Raw genomic sequence first — 22,205 nt, forward strand, 5'->3', positions numbered from 1 at the left:
CAGCCTCCTCCATAGCCTAACACAGCACTCCACAAGCAATTCTTGCGGAAACAGCACTGGCTGGACACCCTGTCACTCCCGGGGAAAAGGGACAAATGAACCATCCCCCCTGGAGATGGGGGAGTTTGGCTGACTAGTAATCTCCCTGGAGCTCTTGCAACCACTGCAGGTGCCGTCTTCTGGAAAAGGGCTCTATTAATGGCTTGTCTTCTTGCGAGGTGGACCTAGGTCAAGGGTGGCGGGAATGCGGCTCTGGCTGAGGTTAGCTACTGCAGCCGTGCTGGAAGTGTGGTGTTGGGGGGAGAAGGGGGGCAAGAAACCTCAGCCACAGCCGTCCTCGAGGCCATTTAGGCAGGAAATGGGGTGCCCCCCAGTGTACGGGAGTGATGCCGAGTGCCCAGGCTGCAGTTCAGACTCGAGACAATAACCACGTGCCAGTGATCAGCAAATAAGCTGCTTTATTGAAAGCAAAGAAGCATGGCGCCCACAGGGTCGCCATGGCAACTAGCAGGTTTAATTCCCTGAGAACATGTTTGTCCTTGTCAATCTATTTCTTTGAAACACATGCCAGTTATGAGAAGTCGCGAGTGACGTTCCAGATACTGGAACACATAAATTAAGGTACGCGCGCGTTCTAAGACATTTCAATTTCACTTTTAAACAGATTATCAGAAGGTTATTTTTTTTTTTTCCGATCCACAGAAAATGTATATAAAAAAAAAATTCAGCCCTACATCATTCTCGATTTAAAAAAACAGCCCAGTAAAAAAAATTACTGTCGCAATAAGATATTTACAGACATGCCCATTATGGGCCATTTCCACTCAAGCCTCTGCCTGGAAACAGTCAGCTCTGACTCTGCCCACTTATCCATGAGGAGCACCAGTCGCCGCACACCCTGGGTGAGGAGTCTTAGGTCTTGTCTACATTAGCACTTAGGCCGGCAAAACTTTCGTCGCTCAGGGTGTGGTTAAACACACGCTCTCCTCCCGCCGGAGCTACTGCCGCTTGGCTGGGTGGTTTTATTAGGTTGGCGGGAGAAAGACCTAACGCAGCTACACAAGTGCTTATGCCGGCAAAATGTATGTCCCTCGGGGTGGGTGTTTTTTCACACCTAGTGTAGATGAGGTCAGCGTTTGTGGGGTTGCACGGCCATGAGCAGTTGGCCACTGGAGCCGGTTATGCAGTTGTCTCTTCAGCTGCTGATCCTCCACTGACCAGAGGGGGCACCGTTGAGCAACACAAAGCACTCCCGTTCCCAGGTGCTGAGTACACCGCTTCCACGGCACTAGGGCCCAGGTGTGTTAAGTCTCACATACCCGCTCCTCACAGGTATTTAGGCATCCAACTCCCATTGCATTCAGCGGTCCAGCATCTAGCTTGGGTTGCCAACCCGGCACTGGCTGCTGGGCCAGCCCAGAAAGGGCGCTTGGGAGAAAGGGGGGTTTCTTGACAACTGATGGTTGCCCGGTTTCTCTCCTCCCCTTCAGCTCAGTGGTGAATGGGACCAATAGTTGTGGCAAAAGCTTGTGCGTTCAGGGGCTAATTCTGCTCTCACATTAGTGCGAGATAGGCCTGACACTACTGTAGTCAGTGGAATTGCACCAATGGGAGACCCCTGCTGAACCCTCAGTCATGATTCTCCCGATTCACCATCGGCATGAGCGTCTAACGCCCTTGGACAGACCCAGCCTGAATGGTTTTGCTCCACTGAACCGGAGGCATTAATTGGTATAGACAGTGCATTCGACATGCGTTAATAATTGACCGTGACTGGCAGACACTTTGTGGCAAGGGACAATACATGGGTAGCACTTTTCTCCCTCAGAGATGATGCTCCAAAAGAAAGTGGGCAGAGACTTTGCACTGAAGGGAGCCGTTACGTCTCCATATAAATATAGCATAAACATGAACACAGCATGTATGCATCTCTTTGCAACCCCCCCCATCCCCTCCCCTTTATAAATCTCTTTATATAAATACTGCATAGCTTTATAGGACTGAAAATATTTCAGCAAGGCATAGGGAACTCCGGTGAACAGAGTTAACATTGATTCTCAGCTTCCACCCCCTATCCCTGCCCCTCGTTCCCCCAGCCTGTCTCCCTTCAGTGCTACAGTGAGCTGGGATTCTGAGTCCAGCTTGAAACATGAGTACAAAACTCCTCTAGGGCACGTCCTGGACTCAGCTCCAATGTGTCCAGAGAACTGCACCCTGGAGCCAGCAAACTTCCCATGCGCCCCCCACTATGCAGCCAGCATTAGAGAGAGGCCAGAAGGGGGAGGAGAGGGGTGGAATTAAACCTCCCCCCTAATCAATGAACCTTCATCTGAAAAAGTATCTGGAGCCGACGGACTAAGGGTGGGGGAGGCCAGTGAATGGGGTGGGTGGGTAATGGTGTAAAGCAGGTTGGGTTTCTGGGCACCAGGAAAAGAAGGGAGCGAGGATCGGGCAGAATAGGGCAGAGAGAACATTTCAAAGTGAGATTCCAGAGGAAAAAGAAAACGATGGCAGTAAAGAGCTGGCCCAGGGCACACAATTATTCCACATACATTTGATGAGACTTGCAACCGTGGCAAAGCAACATGTGGAGACAGCCAGGCTGGTGCTCAGGACACTTACCCTTCACAAGCCAGCCTGGCCCCTCTGCCACACGTATAAGTGCTCAGGACCGAGCCTTTCTCACCTACCCCCGGCCTGGCGGAGGAGGAGGCAGACAGCATCCGCGCTCTCAGCCTGCAGGGACGAGAGGCCGCACAGCAGCCTATAAACCACACACACTGTGCATTACCACAGCAATAATAACCATTTGCCTCGCAGCAGGGAAATCACATGCACACGTACAGGTCCCACAAGCCCTTTGGATACCAGGGAAACTTGGGACGAGGTTGGCGGGGACATGCGTCTCCTAGTACACCACATTCAAAGGGCACCAGGGTGTGTCCGGGTACAGCAAGCAGTGAATGGAGCGGAACCTGCAAGAGAGGGAAAAAGCAGGGATCAGCAGCTGAGCCAAAACCTGCTCACAACACACACGCCTCTTTCCAAGAGCCGCAGGCGGCAGCCGTGCAAAGGCTCTGAATACACAGCAGTTCGCATGCGGGTCTGCAGCACGCCTAGACAGACCCGAGCTAGAGCAAAGCTTGAACAACAAGAGCTGCGAATCTGGAGCAGCACAGGTGGTGGCCAGGTGAGTATGTACCCAGGTTCCTACGCAGGTAGGGCCAGCCACTGCCACTGCTGCTCCACGGCTCCTGTTACACAAGCTAGCTAGCACGGGTACGTCTACAAGTGTCATTTCAATTCAACTGCCGGCGTTCAAAGCCCAGGCTGCTTCGCTGTACAGGGGGAAAAGGAGGAACACGGCTGGGGGGCGTGTGATGTGGGGGTGGGAGGGCCATGCAGCTCACCTCGATGGATCCTCCTCCACGGAGAAGGCACCCTGTATGTGGATGGAATTCCTCTTGTTTTCAAACATGCCGTAGCTCAAAGTCACCTGGGGAGCACAGAGGTGAAGATGTTGCCAGGGCGAGACATGGCTCTTGATCGAGGGGCAGTATGGTCCAGTGATTAGGGCACCAGCCTGGACCTTGGAGACCTGGGTTCAAGAGCCTGCTCTGCCACAGACTCACTGTGTGACCTTGGGCAAGTTACTGAGTCTCTCTGTGACTGTGCCCTATCTGTACAATGGGTATAATAGCCTAGTCCAGCCTCACAGGCGTGGAATGAGGATAAATATATTAAAGAGCGCAAGGCACTCGGACACTGGGGTGAGGTACAGCAGATCGGTCCCGTGCTCATTTATAGCACTAGAGGAAAACTCCAATGAGACGTCTATCAGAGATCACCAGGCCACCTCCAAGGGGGATGGAGCCTCCTTCCTGCTAAAGCGGTGTCATTTTGGGTTCAAGCCCTGGTTCTCCAGAGTCATTTCCTAATTTCCTGGCCCATTGTGCACTGGAGAAAGAGACCTGGGGCTCACCGCACAGAGCTCTCCCGGTTCTGTGCTCATGGAGGAGTGGGTGAGAACAGAAAACCCCATGCTCCTGATCCACTGGTGATCATTGCCAGGGCTCCAGGATCTGCACACCAGAAATATGTGGACCTTCCCTGGCCTTTGCACTTAGGCTAACGGTGCTTCTTGGAGGAGGTCAGGTTTACCTGTTTGTGAATCTCTGTCTTGGGCACCTGATGGAGATTCTCCAGGTGGGAGTGGAAGAGATTACTCCGGATGAGCTTCACTCCTAGCACGGACTCTATGATGTACCCAATGGTGCAGTCATCTGGCAGGCGGATCTTCTCTGCAGTGCTCATAAAGTGACCCCCACTGTAGGAGACAGAAGGAAGCTACAATACAGCATGCGAATGCGTTTGCTCTCCTCCACGCGGCACCAATGGGTCCCAAACCTCAGGTGGAGACACACCCCCCACCTCCTTATTCAGCCTCTCTGAATTTAGCCTCTCTGCTCATCAGTTTCTAGACCACTGCCCAGTCAAATGACCTCAGCCTTGGCTTAGAGACAAATGACTTTAGGACTAGAGCAATTCAGGACTAGTCTATGCAGCACAGCTGTATCGGTACAACCGTGCCACTGTAAGAGCGCTTGTGTAGCAGCGTTATGTCGACGGGAGAGAGCTCTCCTGCTGACATCATAAAACCACCTAAACGAGCGGCGCTGGCCACACAAGCGCTTATGCCGGCAAAATGTATGTCGCTCGGGGTGGGTGTTTTTTCCACACGCTGAGCGACAAAAGTTTTGCTGCCATAAGTGCTAGTGTAGACAAGGCCTTAGTCTCCTTCTTAGCTTCTTCGTGGGCCTCATCTGAGCACCCAGCCTGATGATGCGGACTTAAGGCCACTAGATATTGGGATGGAATCAACAAGTACACAAAGGGTTGGACGTTAGGATGCATTTGAATTTCGAGTCCCCAGAGATCTTTTGTCCTCCCCCATCCTGACCTGTCCAGAGGTGATCCAGGACTTTCTAGAACTATTATGAAATATCAGTGCCAAGTGTTGATCCCCTTACCTCGCCCACGGGCTCATCTTCAGCGCCAGCCCGCGACTAATACAGAAACCTGCTCCCCCAGTGGCAAACCAGAAATGAACAGGATGCTGCGAAAAAGACAGGAAGCAAAACAGCAAGGTTTAAAAGCAGCCCCTTTTCCCCGTCTCCTCATGGACTTCTTGGCAATACAGAGAAAATTCTTCCAGTTGTCTCTGTTGCTCCCCATGTGGGATAAACTAACCCAAGCCTCCATCCACATGCAGGAGGCGCCTCCAAGCCTGGTGCTGAGAAGTGGGGAGAGTTGTGTCCCTATTAAGCTCCATCTCCACTCTGAAACTATGACTTTTTCCAACATATCACCAGCGCAGTGGAAGTTGGAAACCCTCCTCTTGGTGCTCAGTTGGCCACGGGATCTTTGCTTCCTCTTAGCCCTAGTTAGCTCACTCTCCTGTCTCTTACCATCTTGTTCTCACTGATCCTCTCTGTGGCTTGAATGGGTCGGTCCAGACTAGGTTTGCCAATGTAGATGTCCTGTGTGTGGGGGTAGCCAGACAGCAACTTCACCAGGGTCTGGACATTCACATAATTATCATCATCCACGTGGCAAAACCACCTGGAACAACAAAAGGAACCCATTTAGTCCGGTAATACTTGATGGTCTGGTAATACTCAGCACTCCCAGAGTCCTTCCAGCAACGTGCTTTCCAAGGGTAGGTTGCGATTATCCCTATTTGGCACAGGAAAAATGAGGTGCAGAGAAGTTGAGTGATTTAATCAAGGCCACACCAAAAGAATCCAGGCCGCCCCACTCCTAACCCCCTGCACCAGTCACTAGACCATACTGGGCCAAGGACTGTCCGTGCAAACTGACAGAATCACACATCCACGCTGTAGCTGGTCATCAGAAGGCGATGCAGCTTGAGTCCTCCACCCATTGCCAGCATTTTCACCAGACCCACGTGTGTCCAAATAGTCATGTCTACATACACACCAGACACACCCTCTCTCTCTCTCTCTCTCTAGCAGTTCTTAGGACATTAATTTCCTTCTTACTTTCTCCCAGACTCGATGAACTTGTCGTACTCCACGGCCATCTTGCAAGACAAAGCCTGGCGGCTGTGAGCGGCTGAACAGTTGGTGTTGATGACGTTGGCTGCAGCGGGAAGGGGGGGAACGGGAGAGAAAAGGGACAGTAAATCCAGTGAGTGGGTCTCTCTCCCCAACAACAGAATCAACCTGTTTGAATGAACGAAGCTGCCTGTCAGCCACCCCGTGCTGCCCAGGGAGCGGAGGTGGCAGGGAAAGGTGTGCCGACTTTGCTACCTGTTTAGTGAATGCCAAGCCTTGTGCTTTGGCACCCACTAGTGCAGTGGTTCCCAACCCGTGGCTCATGGGGGCTTTCAAAGCAGCCCACTGCTCCCCTTCCGCAGGTGCTAAGGACCCAGACGGAGCACGTTGCTGAAGGGTTACAAGACCGGTGCAGGCTCCTTGCTGCCGCCAAGGGGATGGGAGATCAGCACTCCCCTCCCCCTGGCAGTAGCAGGGAACACAGCAAAGCGCTTCACCTGGGCCCCTAGGTGCTGGGGTCCCTGCTGGAGCCAGAGGGAGGGGGGCACTGATCTCCTGTCCCCCTGGCTGCAGAAGGGAGCCACTGCCTAGGAACCCATGTGGAGCGCACGGGGTTACAGGACGCGTGCGGTTTCCTTGTTGCAGCCAGGGGAATGGGAGATCACGGAGGAGGGAGCCTCCTCACTGAATTCCTTCTGCCTGGCTGCAGTGGGGAGGAAAGAGGGGGGTGCTGGTGGAGACTGGTGGCCCTTCAGGGCTGTAAAAATTATGTCTGTGGCCCTCGAGCCAAAAAGGTTGGGAACCACTGCACTAGTGGATGCGTGTAGCTCCAGAGTGCCCCTCACGGAGTGCAGGGGTCACCGACAGCAGGTGCAGCTACTTCCCTCTCACATAAAGGTGAAGGATGGGCCAGAAGAAGACAGGCCAGAAAGATGCTGACATGCCTGTCATCCGCTCTGCAGCTGGACCAGGAAGGCCAAGACCGTCCTGATGTCTAGTTTGGCTAGGGCCAGGCAAGCTCGCTGCTCCTAATGAAAAGAAGGCTGCTGTATTTCACAGCACGAGGCCCAGACCCTGCAGCGCACTGTACTGTGACCGCACATACTTATAAAAGGCCGCTACGGCGTGGCACTGCCCTTGTCTAACCTATACTGCAGAGCGCGTTCTTCGGGGCAAAGCCTGGCGTCCCCAGGGAATTGTTTCCAAGGGCTGTGCGAGGTAAAGTGGGTTTAAGAGTTCCTATGAAGGGTGTTGCTGAGCCATGAGAAGAAGGGCTCAGCCCTATCTCAGCGCTATCTGTGCCTTGGCCACCATCTCCCTGCCATGCACGGCTGTGAGCTCAGTCGCTGCGAGGGGGAGCCTGTGAACCAGCTCTTCTGGCCCCTCTGCTGGGGTCTGTTAGCCAGCTTCCTGGCCTATTCATGCTGCATTTTCCCAGCACCAGCCACCTGTTATTTGCTGGGCCATCTCAAAGGGAATTGATTCAGGGCCTGAAAGGGAATCATTTACATCAGAAGAATAAAGGGGGGGGGGGGGGCCTGAGCCAGACTCGAGGGGAGGGGCCGCTGAATAAACACTCACCGAGTAAGTCCCTTTCCCCTCGCTCTGTGGAAAGCTACTTGCATTGCAGTTAATCACGGTGCGCCGATGGGAAAAATCCCGAGCAAGGCACCTCCGAAGGGTGAACCCGGATAAAACCACTGCAGGGCAGATGGCTGCAGTGGCCACTTTACCAAGGGCAGGTGGGGGAAGGGAGGGCGGCAGGGCAGCTTGTGACAGCCTTTATCTCTGAGAGGGGAATCTCAGCTGGCCACCACGGTAACAAGCTGCCTGGGTCTGGGAACAGCAATCTCCTCCCCCTGAGCTCCCCAAGGGGGCGCCACTGCCACATTCAATTTCTGCCCCTGCCTTGAAAGCTACCTGGTGAGTCCCCGCCGGGAGTAAGAAGTGGCCAAAGGGAGGCGCTCTCAGTTATGCCGAGGACCGCCAATGATTTCAGTGGGGGCACGCCGACATACAAGGGGGCCAGAGGGCCACATGTGGCCAGCACCCAGCAGCTCCCTTTGCGATATGCAGGGCTAACTTTTTCAGAACAGGCTCGGCTGGCTTCTGAAAATGCCAGCCAAAGAGCAAAAGTTGCCCCTTTAAGAAAAGTTTTCTAACATCTAAAGCCTCCCCCCCGCCCTTCCCCCAATGGCTTAATTCCCTCGTTCCTGAATCACGGCGTGGGAGGGAGGGAACGTAAGCACAATAAGCTGGGCGGCCGAATAACTCCCGGCTCAGAGAGCAATGGTGCATCCATCTTTCGCTTGCTGCTGGATTCAAAGAGCCCACTGAGGTGTCGCCCAGGCCAGCAAGGAGAACGGAATGGGATTGGTTGACTCACCTGTCCGTTTCTTCAGTTCCTCATCCTCCCCGTCGGTGAAGATGAAGGTCTGAAAGAGAGGATAACACATCATTAGCATGGTCACGGCCAGGGGCCCGCTGCTTTGTGCCTTTCCCCTCGGGGAAGCTACTTCAGCTACCTTCCAGTTCCAGGTATTTCCAGGCAACGGGTATGGCTGGAGGAAAAGGACCTGCTGCTGGCCCGGACTATTGCCTATCCCCCACCCCAGCTGTTGGCAATGGTCTAACTGGGCAGTAAGGAAAGACAGAAAGAGGCTATCAAGACCTGCTGGAAGGGGGCGTTGCGCAGGCTCAGCTGCACTAGGGGCTGTACCGGCTGGGGTGAGTGGGTGCTCTTCACTCATTTCTTCTTAAGGCCAGTTCCAAGCACCCCTGAACGTGGAGGTAATTTGGAGCGGAAGCTGAGCTCTGGCCCAACTCTGCGTCTCCTCAAGGAAGCGATTGGGTTAAAACACTGAGCCTAATGACCGTACCCGTCACAGCCCACGAGAGTTAGGATTACATTCATTGGAAGGCGGGCGCCAGGGCTCTGAGCTGGGATTGCTTGCCTCCAGGAAATGCTGGATTTGAAGGCTCTCCCTGAAACACACCCAGCAAACGCCTGCCTGACCCGAGGGACAGGTGCCTCAGATTTCATTCTGACGGAAGGTGTTTTCCCTCCGAGTAGCTGGGTGAGATACACACCCACACTGCCCACACCTCTGCAGGGAGCCAAGTGCTGGCATTTCATTCCACACCTCTGCTCCTGCCCCATTAAAAAAGAACCAGCAGAAACAAAGGGTTAAAGCCGCCCTTCCCATGGGGGAGAGAGACAATGGAAACAGCTTCTCTTACTAACTCACCGCATGCTTCCCAGCCTTCTCTGCCCTGCAGTGTGTCCCGTTCCCCCCCAAAAAAGTTTGAGCTACAGTCACAGTTACTTGGGTTTCACCATGTACGTGATCGCTGGAACATCATTTCACTGCCAGGGTCCAAGTGTGTCAGCTCAAAGCCACAGGGCAAGGGGCACAAGGACACAGCACACAGAGGAGGCGGCAGCTTGCAGTGAGGTGCCCTGACTGTAATGGGTTTTCCAGGCTGTGACTAACCCGCAGTACTAGGCAGGGGGCTCGCACCATAAGCATGTGGGGTGGAGAGGAATGCGGGGGGGCCGAGTGGCGGGATGTACAGTGACATTAATGGCAGCTGAATGAAATGTGTCCTGGGGCAGAGAGACAGACAGCCAGCATGCCACGGAGCCCCGCCTGCTGGGTTCTGCCACCGACGGCAGCGCTGGCGAGGGCTGGAGCTGCGTGTGTGGAAGCTGGGCGGCTGCATGCTGTTGCACTGGATCTTTGCCTTCCAAAGGCTTGGCCTGCTCAGCCCATCAGCCTCTGCATGGCTAGGCGCAGGTGTGTTTGTGCTGCTTGCTGGCTTCAGCCCACACCTGTGTCAACAGCATGCGCCCAATTGGCTGTCCCCACCCCCCCCAGCACCCTAAGCAAGCACCCCCTCTTCTGCGGCCACCCCGCCCCGTCTCATAGATCTTGTTTGTTGAGCTGGAGGTCAGGTGGTAGCAGCTGCTTAGCTCTGGCACGAGCCCTGCCTCGCCCAGCTCGCTGGGGCTGGCGTGGCAGCCTCGATCAGCGCAGCTCCCTGCACCTGTCCGTGTGCGTGCGCGCGCGTGCACAGCAGAGCTCGCCTCCGCCCCCTGCACTCAGCCAGCTCCTAGGTAACTGAATCATCTTCAACTGCCACTTGGCCTGGTGCCCAACGGCAAACGCCACACCACCCCCCCTCACCTGAGCCACCTGCCTGGCCGCACTCCCTTATTTACATAGTTAATTCCCAGCAGCTGTTGGCTGGCTCGGGGAACGGCCTGCTGGTTTCCCCTGGACCTTTTCGGGGGGTAGCGGGGGGAGGGAGAGAAGGACATGGAGGGGTAAGAAAGAAATCTCAATCAATCAGTGTGTAGCAAACAGAGAGCGAGAGAGGAGAAACCACAACCAGCTGCCAAGCGCTGTAAAAACCAGACACACACAAAAGCACGAGGGAAGAAAGACAAAGAGAAATTGGAGGGGGGGGGGGAGAGAGAGAAGGAAGAGTCCTGGGAATGATGAATTACAAGTGAACTGGAAATTCGTCGCCACCCATCATTCATTCCAGCCCCTTTTGTTCGAGGAAGTGCTGGGGTTGGTGACAATAGCCTGAATTCTTCTGGCTGACTTTACTCAGTACAGGAGAGTTAAGCAGAACCGTGTTTGCTCCTTCATTAGCATACAGCTGGGCTGGTTAACTGGGAGGAGAGGCAGGGGAAGCCAAGTGTGCTTCCTTAGGTCCGTGGGGTAGGGAAGTGGCCGGGCCGGGAAGAACAGAAACTGCAGGGCTCCTGAAGGGACGGGGTTGCAGGGCCCTGGATCCGGGAGGGTGAGGGGTGCAAGGGGCTTTTTTGGTATAGGAGAATAGAGCTGATCTGAGGCGTGAAAGCCAAACTATCCCCAAGCACATAGCCATTGCCCAGTCGCACGTGTGCCAACGCTTCTGGGGAAGGAGCCGGATGGTTCTGACAGACAGCAACTGGGGGGCGGGAGATAGATTAGCAGCGGTTAAGGCCCAACCTAGATTCGGGGCTGGGGAATGGGACAGTCTGATTTGATCCTCCTCCTGCCCCAAGGGAGATGGCCCCCTTCCAGCGTATCAAGGGCCCATAGAGCTGTCCCTGCCCTCCCCAGGCCCCATTTCGTTCTGGGCTTTTTACATCTTCTTTTAGCCAGTGCAGGGTCTGATTTCCCCCAGCACCTCCGCCGCCTTCCCGGGAATGTCTTCAGAGGGATGTCTGCTGGCCTGGTCAGGGCTGTCTCCCAGCTTTACGCTTCCCACGCTGGCTGGGGAGCCACCATCCAGTCACCTGGCCTTGGGGGAGCAGAGGGAAAGGGCAGGCAAGGGACCCCGCACTGGGCTCTTCTCCTGATTGAGAGAGTCTATGAAGCCCAGCGAGGTGGGGAGAGGTCTGTGAACGCATTCCCCGATGAACTTGTTTGGTCTCAGCCATAGTGCCTGCCATGGGGGTGCTCCCCCCCCTCACCCCGCCCTTGCCTTCCTCTCTGCCCACTGTCAATTCACTTAACCCATCTCTTTGGAATGTGGCAGAGGGGGCCAGCAGGCGGATGGGGGAGGAGGGAAGAGAGAACAGATCTCTTTCAAGATGCCCACTGGGGATTTAATACAGAGGAAAATGTTTGCTTGATTAGATCAGGACCGCTGTCTCCAGCAACTGCGTTTTAGCTGCTCCGAAAATAACCCCTAAACTAATCCTCCAGCTCGGCCACTATAAATAGACCAAAGTGGACGTTTGTTTATTACTAGCCAGCACTGAAAGTCTTTATTCCGAAGATGCTCCCCTCCCAACCCCGGGAGACAATGAAACTAACTCCTGGGCTGCCCGAGAAGCACTCTGCCACCTCTCCTGCATGCAGGGACTGTTTGACCCCGTGGAAGGAAGCGCCGGAAAGTTGTAGCCTGCCCGCCTGTCGCCCTGCTGGCTGGGCAGGAAGGGCACAGCCTGCACACGGCCCTATGTGACACCTCAGAGGGACAATCTCGCCTCTGCAGGTTCACCACCTCCCACCCCCTTCCTGCATCTCTGCTCCTTGCGGTGCAGGAACCCAGCCAGAAAAATTCAATTAAAACCAGCACAATTGACAGCCGCACTCGCTTTTTTAATTAGTTTGTCTGCATTTCTTGTAGATGAGATCTTCCCCTCCCGACACTTTTCCCTCCCCAGACCTGGGGGGCTTCCAGGCTCCACTATGGGGCACAGGGCTGCAGGGAGGAGAGATGTCTGGGGGGAATGGAAAGGAGGAAATAGACCCGAAGAGAGGAAAAGGTGAAAAGGAAGGGGAATTTGGGGGGGAAGGGGGTGCGCATGCACTCCCACAATTACAATAAAGCCAGAGGATTCTCTGCCTCTCCGAAGCATCCTCTTTGGAGCTGGAAAGTCCCCTGCTTTAAAGGCAGTTCGAGCCTCAGATCTGCTATGCAGTTAGATAGTCACGGTCTGCAGCTCCCCCTCTTTAACACTCTCCCTGTGATTCAGATCCTCTGCGCCTCGTGGCTGCCGGACTCTTGAAAGGCAGCGCTTACCGGCAGCGATTGGAAGACGCTGAAGGAGACTGGGAAAGGGGGAAGGAAGGTGGGTGGAGGCTGGGAATAGGTAGAACCATGCCCGCTACACTCAATTTCTTGCTGAAATGAAAAGCTTTTCAAATCTCTGTGTGTGTTCCCGGTACCTAAACCTCCAGCTGTGATGCTCTGGTCACCTTCTGGGGAATGGAGCAAGGGCACATGCACAGCTGAAGCTCTCTTGCTAAACACAACAACAGAACCTTGCAAATTCACACAGATGACTTGAAATCCTGTGTATCTCAAAGCTGATAAGAGATGGAAACAATGAAAAACCAGGACAGCACCTCCCTATATGGGCGATGCTTATTGGGCCATCTCATTTTATTCCTGAAGAGCCTTCATGGGTATCCCAGCAAACGAGCAGCGGTACATTGGGTAAAGCCACACTGCCCCAGCCACAGCGGAGCTCACTGCAGCACATGCAAGGAAATCTTTGGTGAGAGGTGGAGAGACTGGATTTTCTGTGTAAACCGTAAGGTGCGAGGATTAGATGTGCTGATGCGCACTCAATTCATCCATCAGACGATGAGCCTGATTCTCCTCCCCGCCAGTGTAACCCCACTGACTTCAGTGCAGGCTCCTGGACCTCAGCAAAGTTACTGCTGATCAACATAAAGGAGAGGAGGATCACATCCTGTGGGCCTCAGCTCAGTTGTGGTTTGCAGCACCCTAGGTCTGGGACTCAGTTACAGACGCAGATTCAGTTCAGGCACAGACCACCCTGCTGTTAGTTGGCAGAGGTGCCCTGGGCTATGGCTCCTTGGCTCTGTGAATGCCCCTTTCCCCCCGCCCCTCTCATTCAGAGGCTCTCTCTGGGTATTGGCTATAGCTGCTTCTGCTTTAAGAGTGCAAGGAGCTACATCGCTCTTTTCTCCCCCACGTTTAAGTCCCTTTAAATAGGTGAAAGAAAGATCTGTGTCTCTGCTTGCTCAGTGGCTGCATTGTCTGGCCGGGGACCCTGACTTGGGACACACAGGAAGCCTCATTGTTCTTAGAGCTGCAATTTCAAGAAACACAGGATGCTAAATCCTTCTCCAACAATAGCGGCCACCAAAGAATAAGGCCAGGACAATGCACTTTACCCCGCCAGGTTCCTTAAACTGCTGCTTTGGAGAGAGACAGCAGGCCACAGGCGTGCAGGGCCCACCCTGGTTCTGTAACACAGGGAATTAGAGGAAACTCAGCTCCCAGCACAGGGTACTCTCGCATCTCTTCTGCTGCTTCAGGGCATGCATGGTCTGCTCAGCCTGGCCCAGCTCCCTGCATGGGGGAAGGGGAGACACTGCCAGTGCAGACTGTCACATGGGGGAAAAGGTTTTTTCCTTCATTTCTCTTTTCTTAATGACTCACTTCCCCTTATTTGCAACGAAACCCTAGCTCAGACCTTGGAGCTGTTCACTGCACCCTGGCTGATCTTACTCGGTGATGAATAACAGAACGGATGGTAGGATCCACTCATAAGGCTCCTATTCCACCCACCTAGCACCCAGGGAAAATACATCCTGACCTTTTTCTTGTCCTTTGTTCAAGAGCGAATCCCAATTTTGTTGCATCTTAAAACGGACCAGAAATACCTTCAAGGATGACACATTCTGAGGAGACAAACATCTGTGTCTTACTGCTGACCCTTCTCCCACCCATTCCCACACCAACTGCACTGAAAAGAGGAACCAACGTGATGCATGTTACACAAAGGAGCTCATGACCATCCATTGCATAAATCTCATCCTTCCCTTTCTTGGTGCTGGGTGTCATTTCCCCCGCCATCATGCAAGATGCTTGGCCAGATCTTGTAAGGTGCCAAGCACACTGAACCGCCCCATGAGAGCTGCAGGTGCTTACAGCTTCTGGGGCCAAACTGCGATTAGACAATCCACGGAGCAGAGGCTTGCAGTGTTACGAGTTTAAAGCACCATGCTCGCCTTCCAGAAAGAAGACAATGGCTTTAACCTGGAGGACAATACCTAGAAGTAGATAGCCCGCCCTCGCCCTAGGATGTTTGGGCAGGAGGCACACGTATGCATTGGCTGATTTCGCAGGTTGCAACTGTGTCATTTTGAAATTGGCACTGGGATGATTTCAGCAGGTTTGGCTGGATGGTTCCAGTTCATTGCTGTATCCTCCAGCTGGAAAAGTCACTACTCAGGGAGGAAGGAGGAGAGAATCAGCAGCTGGAACAGGTTCCTGCCTGGCTTTTGTCCCCTGCAGCACGTTTACTGCAAACAAACACAGCTCAAACCCCAATGGGCCCAAGAGGGTGAACAGCAAGCACAAAACAAAAAAGGTTGTTGGAGGGAAAGTCACCAGTTCATTTCAATGATTAGTTTGATGGTCATGTCCCCTTTTTTTCACTGCGCTGTCTGAGCTGTGGCTTTCCCCTGCTGTGACAGGCACAGAACAGAAACCTTTTAATGGAGAGGAGTATGTGAAGCCTGGGGTTACAAGGCATTCACAAAAGAAATGGAGCTCGCTCTCCCCCCTTCGCTTTTCAGCCACAGGAAGAGTCCTCCATTCTGTAATTTTAAATGTTATTACTTTTAATAATCCCCCTTTGAACAATGAGCTCCTTGTGCAATTAGGGACTCACACCTCTTCCCACCTCACGCTCTGCACATGCCTCTCGCAGACTTCCATTTCAAGTGCTTTTATTGAAGTCTGAGCAGAAAGACACCATTGCTTGGGGCAGGCAATTAACCGCATTACTTCAGTGTCCAACCCGCCCTCCATTGAAAACAAACCATCTCCCATATAATACCTGGGTGATCTGCTTTCATATGGGCCTGATCTTGAAAAGGAATGAGCATCTACAGCTCCTGCAGACTTCAGCTGGAGTTGCAGAAGTTTAGCACCTCCCAGATACAGGCCCCATGTGTGTGTGTCTTTAACCTGCCCAGGTTTGAAGGGAGAGGAGTTGTGCACTTAACCCAGGGAGCTGTCACTCCCCTCTGGACTGGAGCTACAACGGAGTGGCCAGAACTGGCTTGGCATAGTTCTGACAGCCCAGTTCCACCTGCTCAGTTGGACAGAGCCCACACCTGTGTTAGGAGTGTAAACAGGACACAGAGCCATATTTGCTGTGTACACATGAATGCATAGGGCCCACTGGGAGCATGTCAGCACACGGCACACCCCGGCAGGCCGTTACCCCTGAGGACAGGGATTCTGGCCAAGGTGCTAGGAAAACTGGGGAACTGCCTGTGCTCCCTGGAAGGTAAACACATTCCCCTGGAGTAAACCAGCTGGAATAGGTATCAGGACCTGCAATTACATACCAGGCTTATGGAAATGAGAATATCCTTGAAACAGAGTTAATCATGTATCTGTTCCATGTATCTCGCAGGAGCAAGCCCACGGGCCCTGTACCCTGGAACATGGAGCGTAGTTCACGTGCCATCCTGTCGCTGTAATGCCTCAGCAGGAATTCGGGGGGGTGGGGTGGGGTGGATGGATGAACTTGCATTTATGATTTTTTCACAATGTTTTTGGTTTTTTTTTTAAGCGCAAAGTCTGCAGCATGCGACATATTTAAGTGTTGAGTCAGCCACAGCTGCAAATTCTCTCCGAAAGGTGCTGGTGGAGAGGAACAGCTTCTCTCCAAAAAGCAGCCTGTCTAAGCTAGATCATTGGAAGCATGGGAGTAGCCGGTGCAGGATTTGGGGGTGGGAGGGGGAAGCCAAGGCCTATCCACTCTGTTCAGATAACAGGAGGAAAAAGGGGATTCTACCACATGATACCATTGTAATATGTTGAATTAGACGGAACACAGGAAATTGAGGTTATTGTAGGTTGAACAAAGAGTATCCAAAAAGACAACACAATAGCAGTTCCCCCTTCTCTCCTAACTGCAACCACCTGACAGATTTAACCCCTTCTCCTCTATGCATTGTTTTACTTAACCCTTTAGCCTTTCATTTAAGAACAAACACAGCCATGAGTGTAACTAGGAAAAGCAAGGTTCAGATTTTGATTCAGAAGGTTGAAGGAGGAGGGGGGAGAGACAAAGGGGGTTGCTCTCTGGTTGGGTAGAGTGAGACGTAGCCAGAGCAGCTTCTGGGCGAGTCAAGAATTTTCACCCCTGCCATGCAGCCAGGGTGCACAGTGGCACGAATGCTGAGAGGCCATTGGCAAGGGAGAGTGGGCCCAGGCTGGGACGCAGAGAAGAGAGGCCTGAGTCAGACTGAGAGCCACATTTTTAGCCCAGGCAACTCCTTAACCCAAAACCCCCTTTACTAATTCAGTGCATTGTTCATACGAAGCACTGAGCTTCAACCAGCTCTCTCACAAAGAGACGCATCCAGCCAAGGTTCAGAGCTTACCTAGGGCAGGAGCCCCCCACCATCCCACCCACACCTCTAGGGAGCTCATAAGAGCAGGGCCCCACACGCTACACTCTTAGGTGCCCAGATAGACCGTAAGTGAAAGCAAAATAGAAACGGACGGTTGGGGAAGCCAGGGTGCCCCAAAGTTGCTGTCACAGAGTTTCTTGGTAGGAGAGGGTCTCAGAGCAGAAACAGCGCAGGCAAGAGACAGATTAGCTTCCCAGCAGCCCCTCTGGAAGGGGCAACAAAAGCTGTCAGGCCCCTTTGAGATGGAGGGTCAGTTTCCTGGCTACAGCAGCCAGGCCAGTGTGGAAAGGCTGGGATGCATTCCCACCGCCCCCTCGCCAGCTCTCTGTCTCTCTTCCCGCAGGAGTTTTCAGTAACTTCAACTCTCTCTCCAACGCTTGTCCCTCAAGGGCCGAACAAGAGCATCACTCAGCAGCTTGTCAGTTGGGCACCTCTCTGGGCTGCAGCCCCCCTGGCTTCCTGGCCCCCATCTCTAGGCAACCTGACCTGGACACAGCAAGCTCCAGCTCCCTGGTTCCCATGGAAAGCACCACACAAGAGGCTGTGAAGCCTTTTCTCTGCGCTTGGGAGAAAAGAGGCTTTGTTAGCTTGCCCAGGGGGACAGCGTGAGAGCTGAGACTCAGGACTCTGGGAATCCAAACGGACAAACGAAACAAAACAAAAACCCAGAAGAAAGCCGGAGTCCATGAGAAAATGAGAACAGCCATTCCCAAGATCGTCTGTAGGTGCTCAGGGCATTTATCCACCTCCAGCCCCTCCCCTTCTCAGAGACTGCAGAACATAAAAGAGCAGCTAGGAGTTTCCACTAAATAACCATGGCAGGGAGAAACAGCAGAGCCACTGCCAGGCCTTTGAGATCTCCACTCACGGATGGTGACCTCACAGTTTGTCAGCAGCAATGTGAGACTGTCCTGCCCAATGGAAGTGACGGCATGAGCTCACCGAGCCTGATCAAGTTCTCAACCACTTCAGTCTGCTGCACAGATCTTTCACAAATTATTACTGAATGAGAACTAGGAGTCCTCCTCACCATATTGCAGGCCCCGAGTGAGCCCGTAAGGAAATGGGTGAAGATGGATTGGGGAGAGAAAATGGGAAAGTCTAATAAGAACAGGCATAATCTGCTTGGGAAGCTGTTTGACAATTAAATAAAATAAGGTAAATTCCCTTGTTTCCTTAGGAAACTTGCTTTTGCCATTTGCTCTCCTTACTTCGGAATTATTTGTAAGTACTAGAGTAATGGATAAGACACTGGTGGAGGGTGAGGGACTATCACTCAAGAATAGTCAGAGGGAGAACAAATCAGGCTGGTGGCGAATTCTCTCAGCCAGTATGTACTGCTGGCCAGACTAGATGACCAATAATGGCCCCTTCTGGCCTTAAACTGTAGGAAATCCCACAAGTATTTCTGGTTTTCAAAATTCCCACCCAACCTGACAACCATTTTTAATGTGTTCCATGGCTTTCTCAGCCCCAGAACCCGGGGTCAGCTGTTCTCTCCATCTGTCTGTGCGTTTTGAGTACACTCACTGTTGGAGTATCTGGACACCAGAAATCTACCCAATATCCTGCAAATGATGCCATAATCCACACTTGGCTTCGCTCTGAAGTATCTAAGTACATGCCTGGCTTCTGTGAGGATTCCACAAGGGGGAAGGACATCTCCTTAGGCATCAGAGCCAAGGTGCTAAAATGTACCGATGTTGGGTTCTATTCCTGGCGCTACCATTGCAACTTTGTGCCTTAGTTTCCCTATCTGTAAAATAGGGATAATGTTAACCGCTGTGGTAAAGTGCTTTGAGATCTACGGATGAAAAGGTGCCATGAGGATTTATTGTTACTTCTTAGCTGTATATTGAGGTATGGACTAGATCATGCCCTCTGAAACAGCCATGCTACTTCTCCTCCAAGGATACTGTTAAAGGAGTAGCTGAGATATTGTTTTGTACCAGCTTTTAGTGTAGGTGACCCTTTTCTGAAAATGCTCCTTCAAGGAGTGAGCTGACATCCCAGACACCACTGCTCCAGGTGAGGAAATGGGGCTTGATGTTTGCAGAGTCCTCGTCCCCCCCCCTCCCCAGCAATCGCTAAACCACTCTGAGAACTCGGTCTCCTCCCCTTTTCTTTATGCTACAGAGCTCTGGACTTCAGCCCCTGTTTTACCTCTGCCAAGTCCAGTCCAGCGACACAAATGGCATGTCATGCTCCTTATTCCCAGCCTCCTGGAGCGAGGGAGAGAGAAGGCAGCGAGAGCCAGGAGGGGGAAGTGAAATAAACCGGCACCTGAGCATTGAACACAGGGTCTCCTTCATCCCCTCTGCTGAGAGCCCCGGGGGAGCGGGTAGGCGTCGGAGGCCCTTTAACCAAATAAAAGGCTCCGGGGTGGGAACAGATCAGGCCCAAGGACCGACCCCGCCGGCTGAGAGCGCGTTGGTGCCCGCCAGCTGTGCAGCCGCGCCAGGATGCACCTGAATCCTGCAGCTGGGCACAGACCCCGCTCTCAGCCGCGGGAGGCAAGCCGCGATCCGGCACCTCCACAGCCCGCGCAGGCAGGACAGGGACAGGAGCCGCTTTGACATGGAAGAATCCCGTTTACACGGACTCGGTGCTCAGAGCCCCGGGGGGACGGGGACGGGCGTTCAGAGTATGAAGCCCAGAGCGCCCCCCCTCTACGCCGTGTTGTCAACAGAGACAAGCAGCAATGGAACGGGGAGCGGGGGGGGTCATTGTTGGGATGTGCCTCAGTTTCCCTTCTGCGGGCCAAGGGCGGGAGGCGCTCGGGCGTGGCAGGGACTAGCCAGGCGGCACTAGCCAGGCTGCCCCCCCCCCCCCCCCCGCACCCCACCCCCACTCACCAGGTCCCTGCTGCGGGAGATCCAGGTGTCCAGCAGCAGCTCCAGCCGGGCCCTGTGGAACTTCTTGGTGGTCTTCACGGCGATGAAGACATCGCGGGCGGAGATGTCCTCCCGGGGCGGGCTCGGGCTGGGGCTCGGGCTCCCTTCCCGGCGCGGGGCCGGCCCGCCCGCCTCCCGCCTCAGCTTGCTGAAGTACTCGGTGAAGCGCTTCACTTCGCGGAGGGCCAAGGCGGGCCCGCCCTCCTCCTCCTCCTCCGGCGGCGGCGGCGGGCGAGCCCGGGCCCCTCCCCCGGCCTGCGGCTCGCCGGGGCCGGCCAGGCTCTGCAAAGCTCGCCGGCCGCCTTCTCCTGCCAGGGCCAGCACCTGCCGCTGCCGCTGATCCAGCACCAGCACCAGCAGGCAGGTGAGCGTGCTCCCGGCCAGGAACAGGAGCAGCTTCCTGCCGCAGCTCCTCAGCATCCTCCCACCCCTCACCCGGCTCCGGGCGGCGGCGGCTGCCCCGGCTGCGGCTGGCGGCTCACGGCCGGGCTGGCGCTACTGGGACAGCGCCGCGCCTGGCCAGGGCCAGCGCCCGCTCCCTCGCCGAGTCCCGCGGCTCTGGCAGGTGCCGCTCCCTCCCCGGGAGTCTGTGCCCAGCCCCCTGACCTCGGCCGCCCGGTCTGCGCTGAGCCGAGCCTCGCCCCCTCTGTAGCGGCTGCTCAGAGTCCGGCCCTGCCCCGGCAGCGGCAATTTAAAAACTCCTCTCCCCACGCCCCCTGCCTCACCAACGCCTATGCAAGGCCGGCTCCAAGGGGGCGGGGGCTCGCCCCGGCCCCGCCCCGAAAGGGGCGGGCTCAGAACGTTGCCCGGGGCCTGTGGGCGGGGCCGGCTCTCCCGAGCCGTCTTTGGCGGCGGCGAGCCTCCCCTACCGCGTGGGCTCGCTGCAGGGGGGCTGGGAGCCGACGCGTCTCCGTGCCGCAGCCGGCCAAGTTCTGCTTGTATCCGTCGGGCCGGTCCGTGACAGCCTCCCTTGAGACAAAGCAGGAGCTGCGCCCAGTGAGCGTTTGCAGAACAGCGCCGAGGTGCTGAGCTGAGAGGTGGTTGCAGGAGCTTATCCCCTCCTCCTGGCGATGCCATTTTAAGGCAAAGCGTTTCATGGGCACGGTCCAGAGACCCAGCCCTGTGCACAGGGCTCCCAAACAGATGTCACCTAATACAGTGAGTGGTGTATAGGCCACGTGCTACTGCCACACCCCCAGGAGATGAGCCAAATCATAATAATAATTGCGTGATTATTAATAAACTACTTTAAACTGTAGCATCGAGATATGCAAACATCTAAGTCACCATGTGATCATCTTACTGTGATCCTTGTCCTTCCCCATCCCACCCCTTCCTGCTTGCCACATCAGTGTAAAGCTAGCTCTTGACTTTGCCATTGGATCTCTTTGCACAGGACCCCCACGCCTGGGCAGAGCAGAGCTCACCCATCTGCGCTAGCAGATCCGATTGCAGGATCAGGACCTTAGGGTGTAAGCGCCTCGGGGTGCAGACCATATCTTTCCATTTGTTCTGCAATGGTCCTAGCACACTTCTTCATGTTGAAATAATAGGAACCTGGAGATGAGCATGTACCAAGTCAGAGTTGAACACCCCCGAATGTTGGAGGTTTTAAACATGTAAACTTGGAGCCAGATCTGAATTTTGCACGTGGACTCTCTAACTGTACTAAACGAAACTCCTGATCTGAATACCTTTGAAATTCAGAGTTTCTGAAGTCCAGATTTACATTTTGCTGCGGGAGCTCCTCTCTAATGGCTGTACTTTTGCAGAGGAAAGATGTGAAAATCATTCACGGAGCCAGCTGTATTGCTCAATCTATTTAGCTTTGTCAGCTCAGCTCAGGCATAGAGTAGTATTATCATAGGAGGCATTGCTCATAGTTTCTAAACACTTTATTCCCCTGAGGCGTCTCAGGGTAGGCAGTGAAAAAACTGCCTTCTCTATTTTGCATGTGGTACACCAATACAGTCTTTACCAAACTGTCTCTGAGCAATCCCCTGGCCTCTTCACTTTCAACTGTCACTAGCCTCAGGTGATTCTTTCACCCTTGGCTCTGTACTTACTGTTATTTCATAAAGGTACCTTCCTCTTAGTCTTAGTGATCGCTATGGTGACGTTGGATAGCATCTATACAGCCCTATTCAGTCCCCCTGTATTCCAGACTCACCATCCTCCTCCGCTCACGTATGGCAATATCTTTAACTGAATAGAAGCTCATTTCTATAGTATCTTTTTCTGTGGAGCTGTTCCCTGCTTCCTTGTGCGGGAGTTGCCAGCATTGCTGGCCCTGGCTTCTGTCCAGCTATTGCTGGCCC

The 22,205-nt window shown here is 54.0% G+C and overlaps 1 protein-coding gene across 1 annotated transcript; it reads right to left on the minus strand.

The window, feature by feature from the left end:
- Positions 1-438: 438 nt before the first annotated feature.
- Positions 439-20,536, minus strand: LFNG (LFNG O-fucosylpeptide 3-beta-N-acetylglucosaminyltransferase). Its single transcript, XM_067550844.1, has 8 exons — positions 19,849-20,536; positions 8,464-8,512; positions 6,063-6,162; positions 5,469-5,622; positions 5,031-5,116; positions 4,162-4,327; positions 3,411-3,496; positions 439-2,975 (listed from the first exon to the last, which is right to left on the minus strand). Exons 1-8 carry the CDS (start codon positions 20,305-20,307, stop codon positions 2,909-2,911), a joined length of 1,167 nt encoding a protein of 388 aa, XP_067406945.1. The 5' UTR covers positions 20,308-20,536; the 3' UTR covers positions 439-2,908.
- Between the last annotated feature and the right edge of the window lie 1,669 nt (positions 20,537-22,205).

The sequence above is a fragment of the Emydura macquarii genome, unplaced genomic scaffold (genome assembly GCF_026122565.2).
Source record: "Emydura macquarii macquarii isolate MOO-44397 ecotype Brisbane River unplaced genomic scaffold, CSIRO-AGI_Emac_v2 contig_1348, whole genome shotgun sequence".
Lineage (NCBI taxonomy): Eukaryota > Metazoa > Chordata > Testudines > Chelidae > Emydura > Emydura macquarii.

Bases quoted from the DNA above. Each gene is read 5' to 3' on its own strand.
- LFNG (XM_067550844.1), bottom strand. From the start codon at position 20,307: ATGCTGAGGAGCTGCGGCAGGAAGCTGCTCCTGTTCCTGGCCGGGAGC. The intron at 8,513-19,848 runs GTGAGTGGGGGT...CCTCTCTTTCAG, and splicing joins TCTCCCGCAGCAGGGACCTG to ACCTTCATCTTCACCGACGG. The intron at 4,328-5,030 runs GTAAGGGGATCA...TGTCTCCTACAG, and splicing joins AAGATGAGCCCGTGGGCGAG to TGGGGGTCACTTTATGAGCA.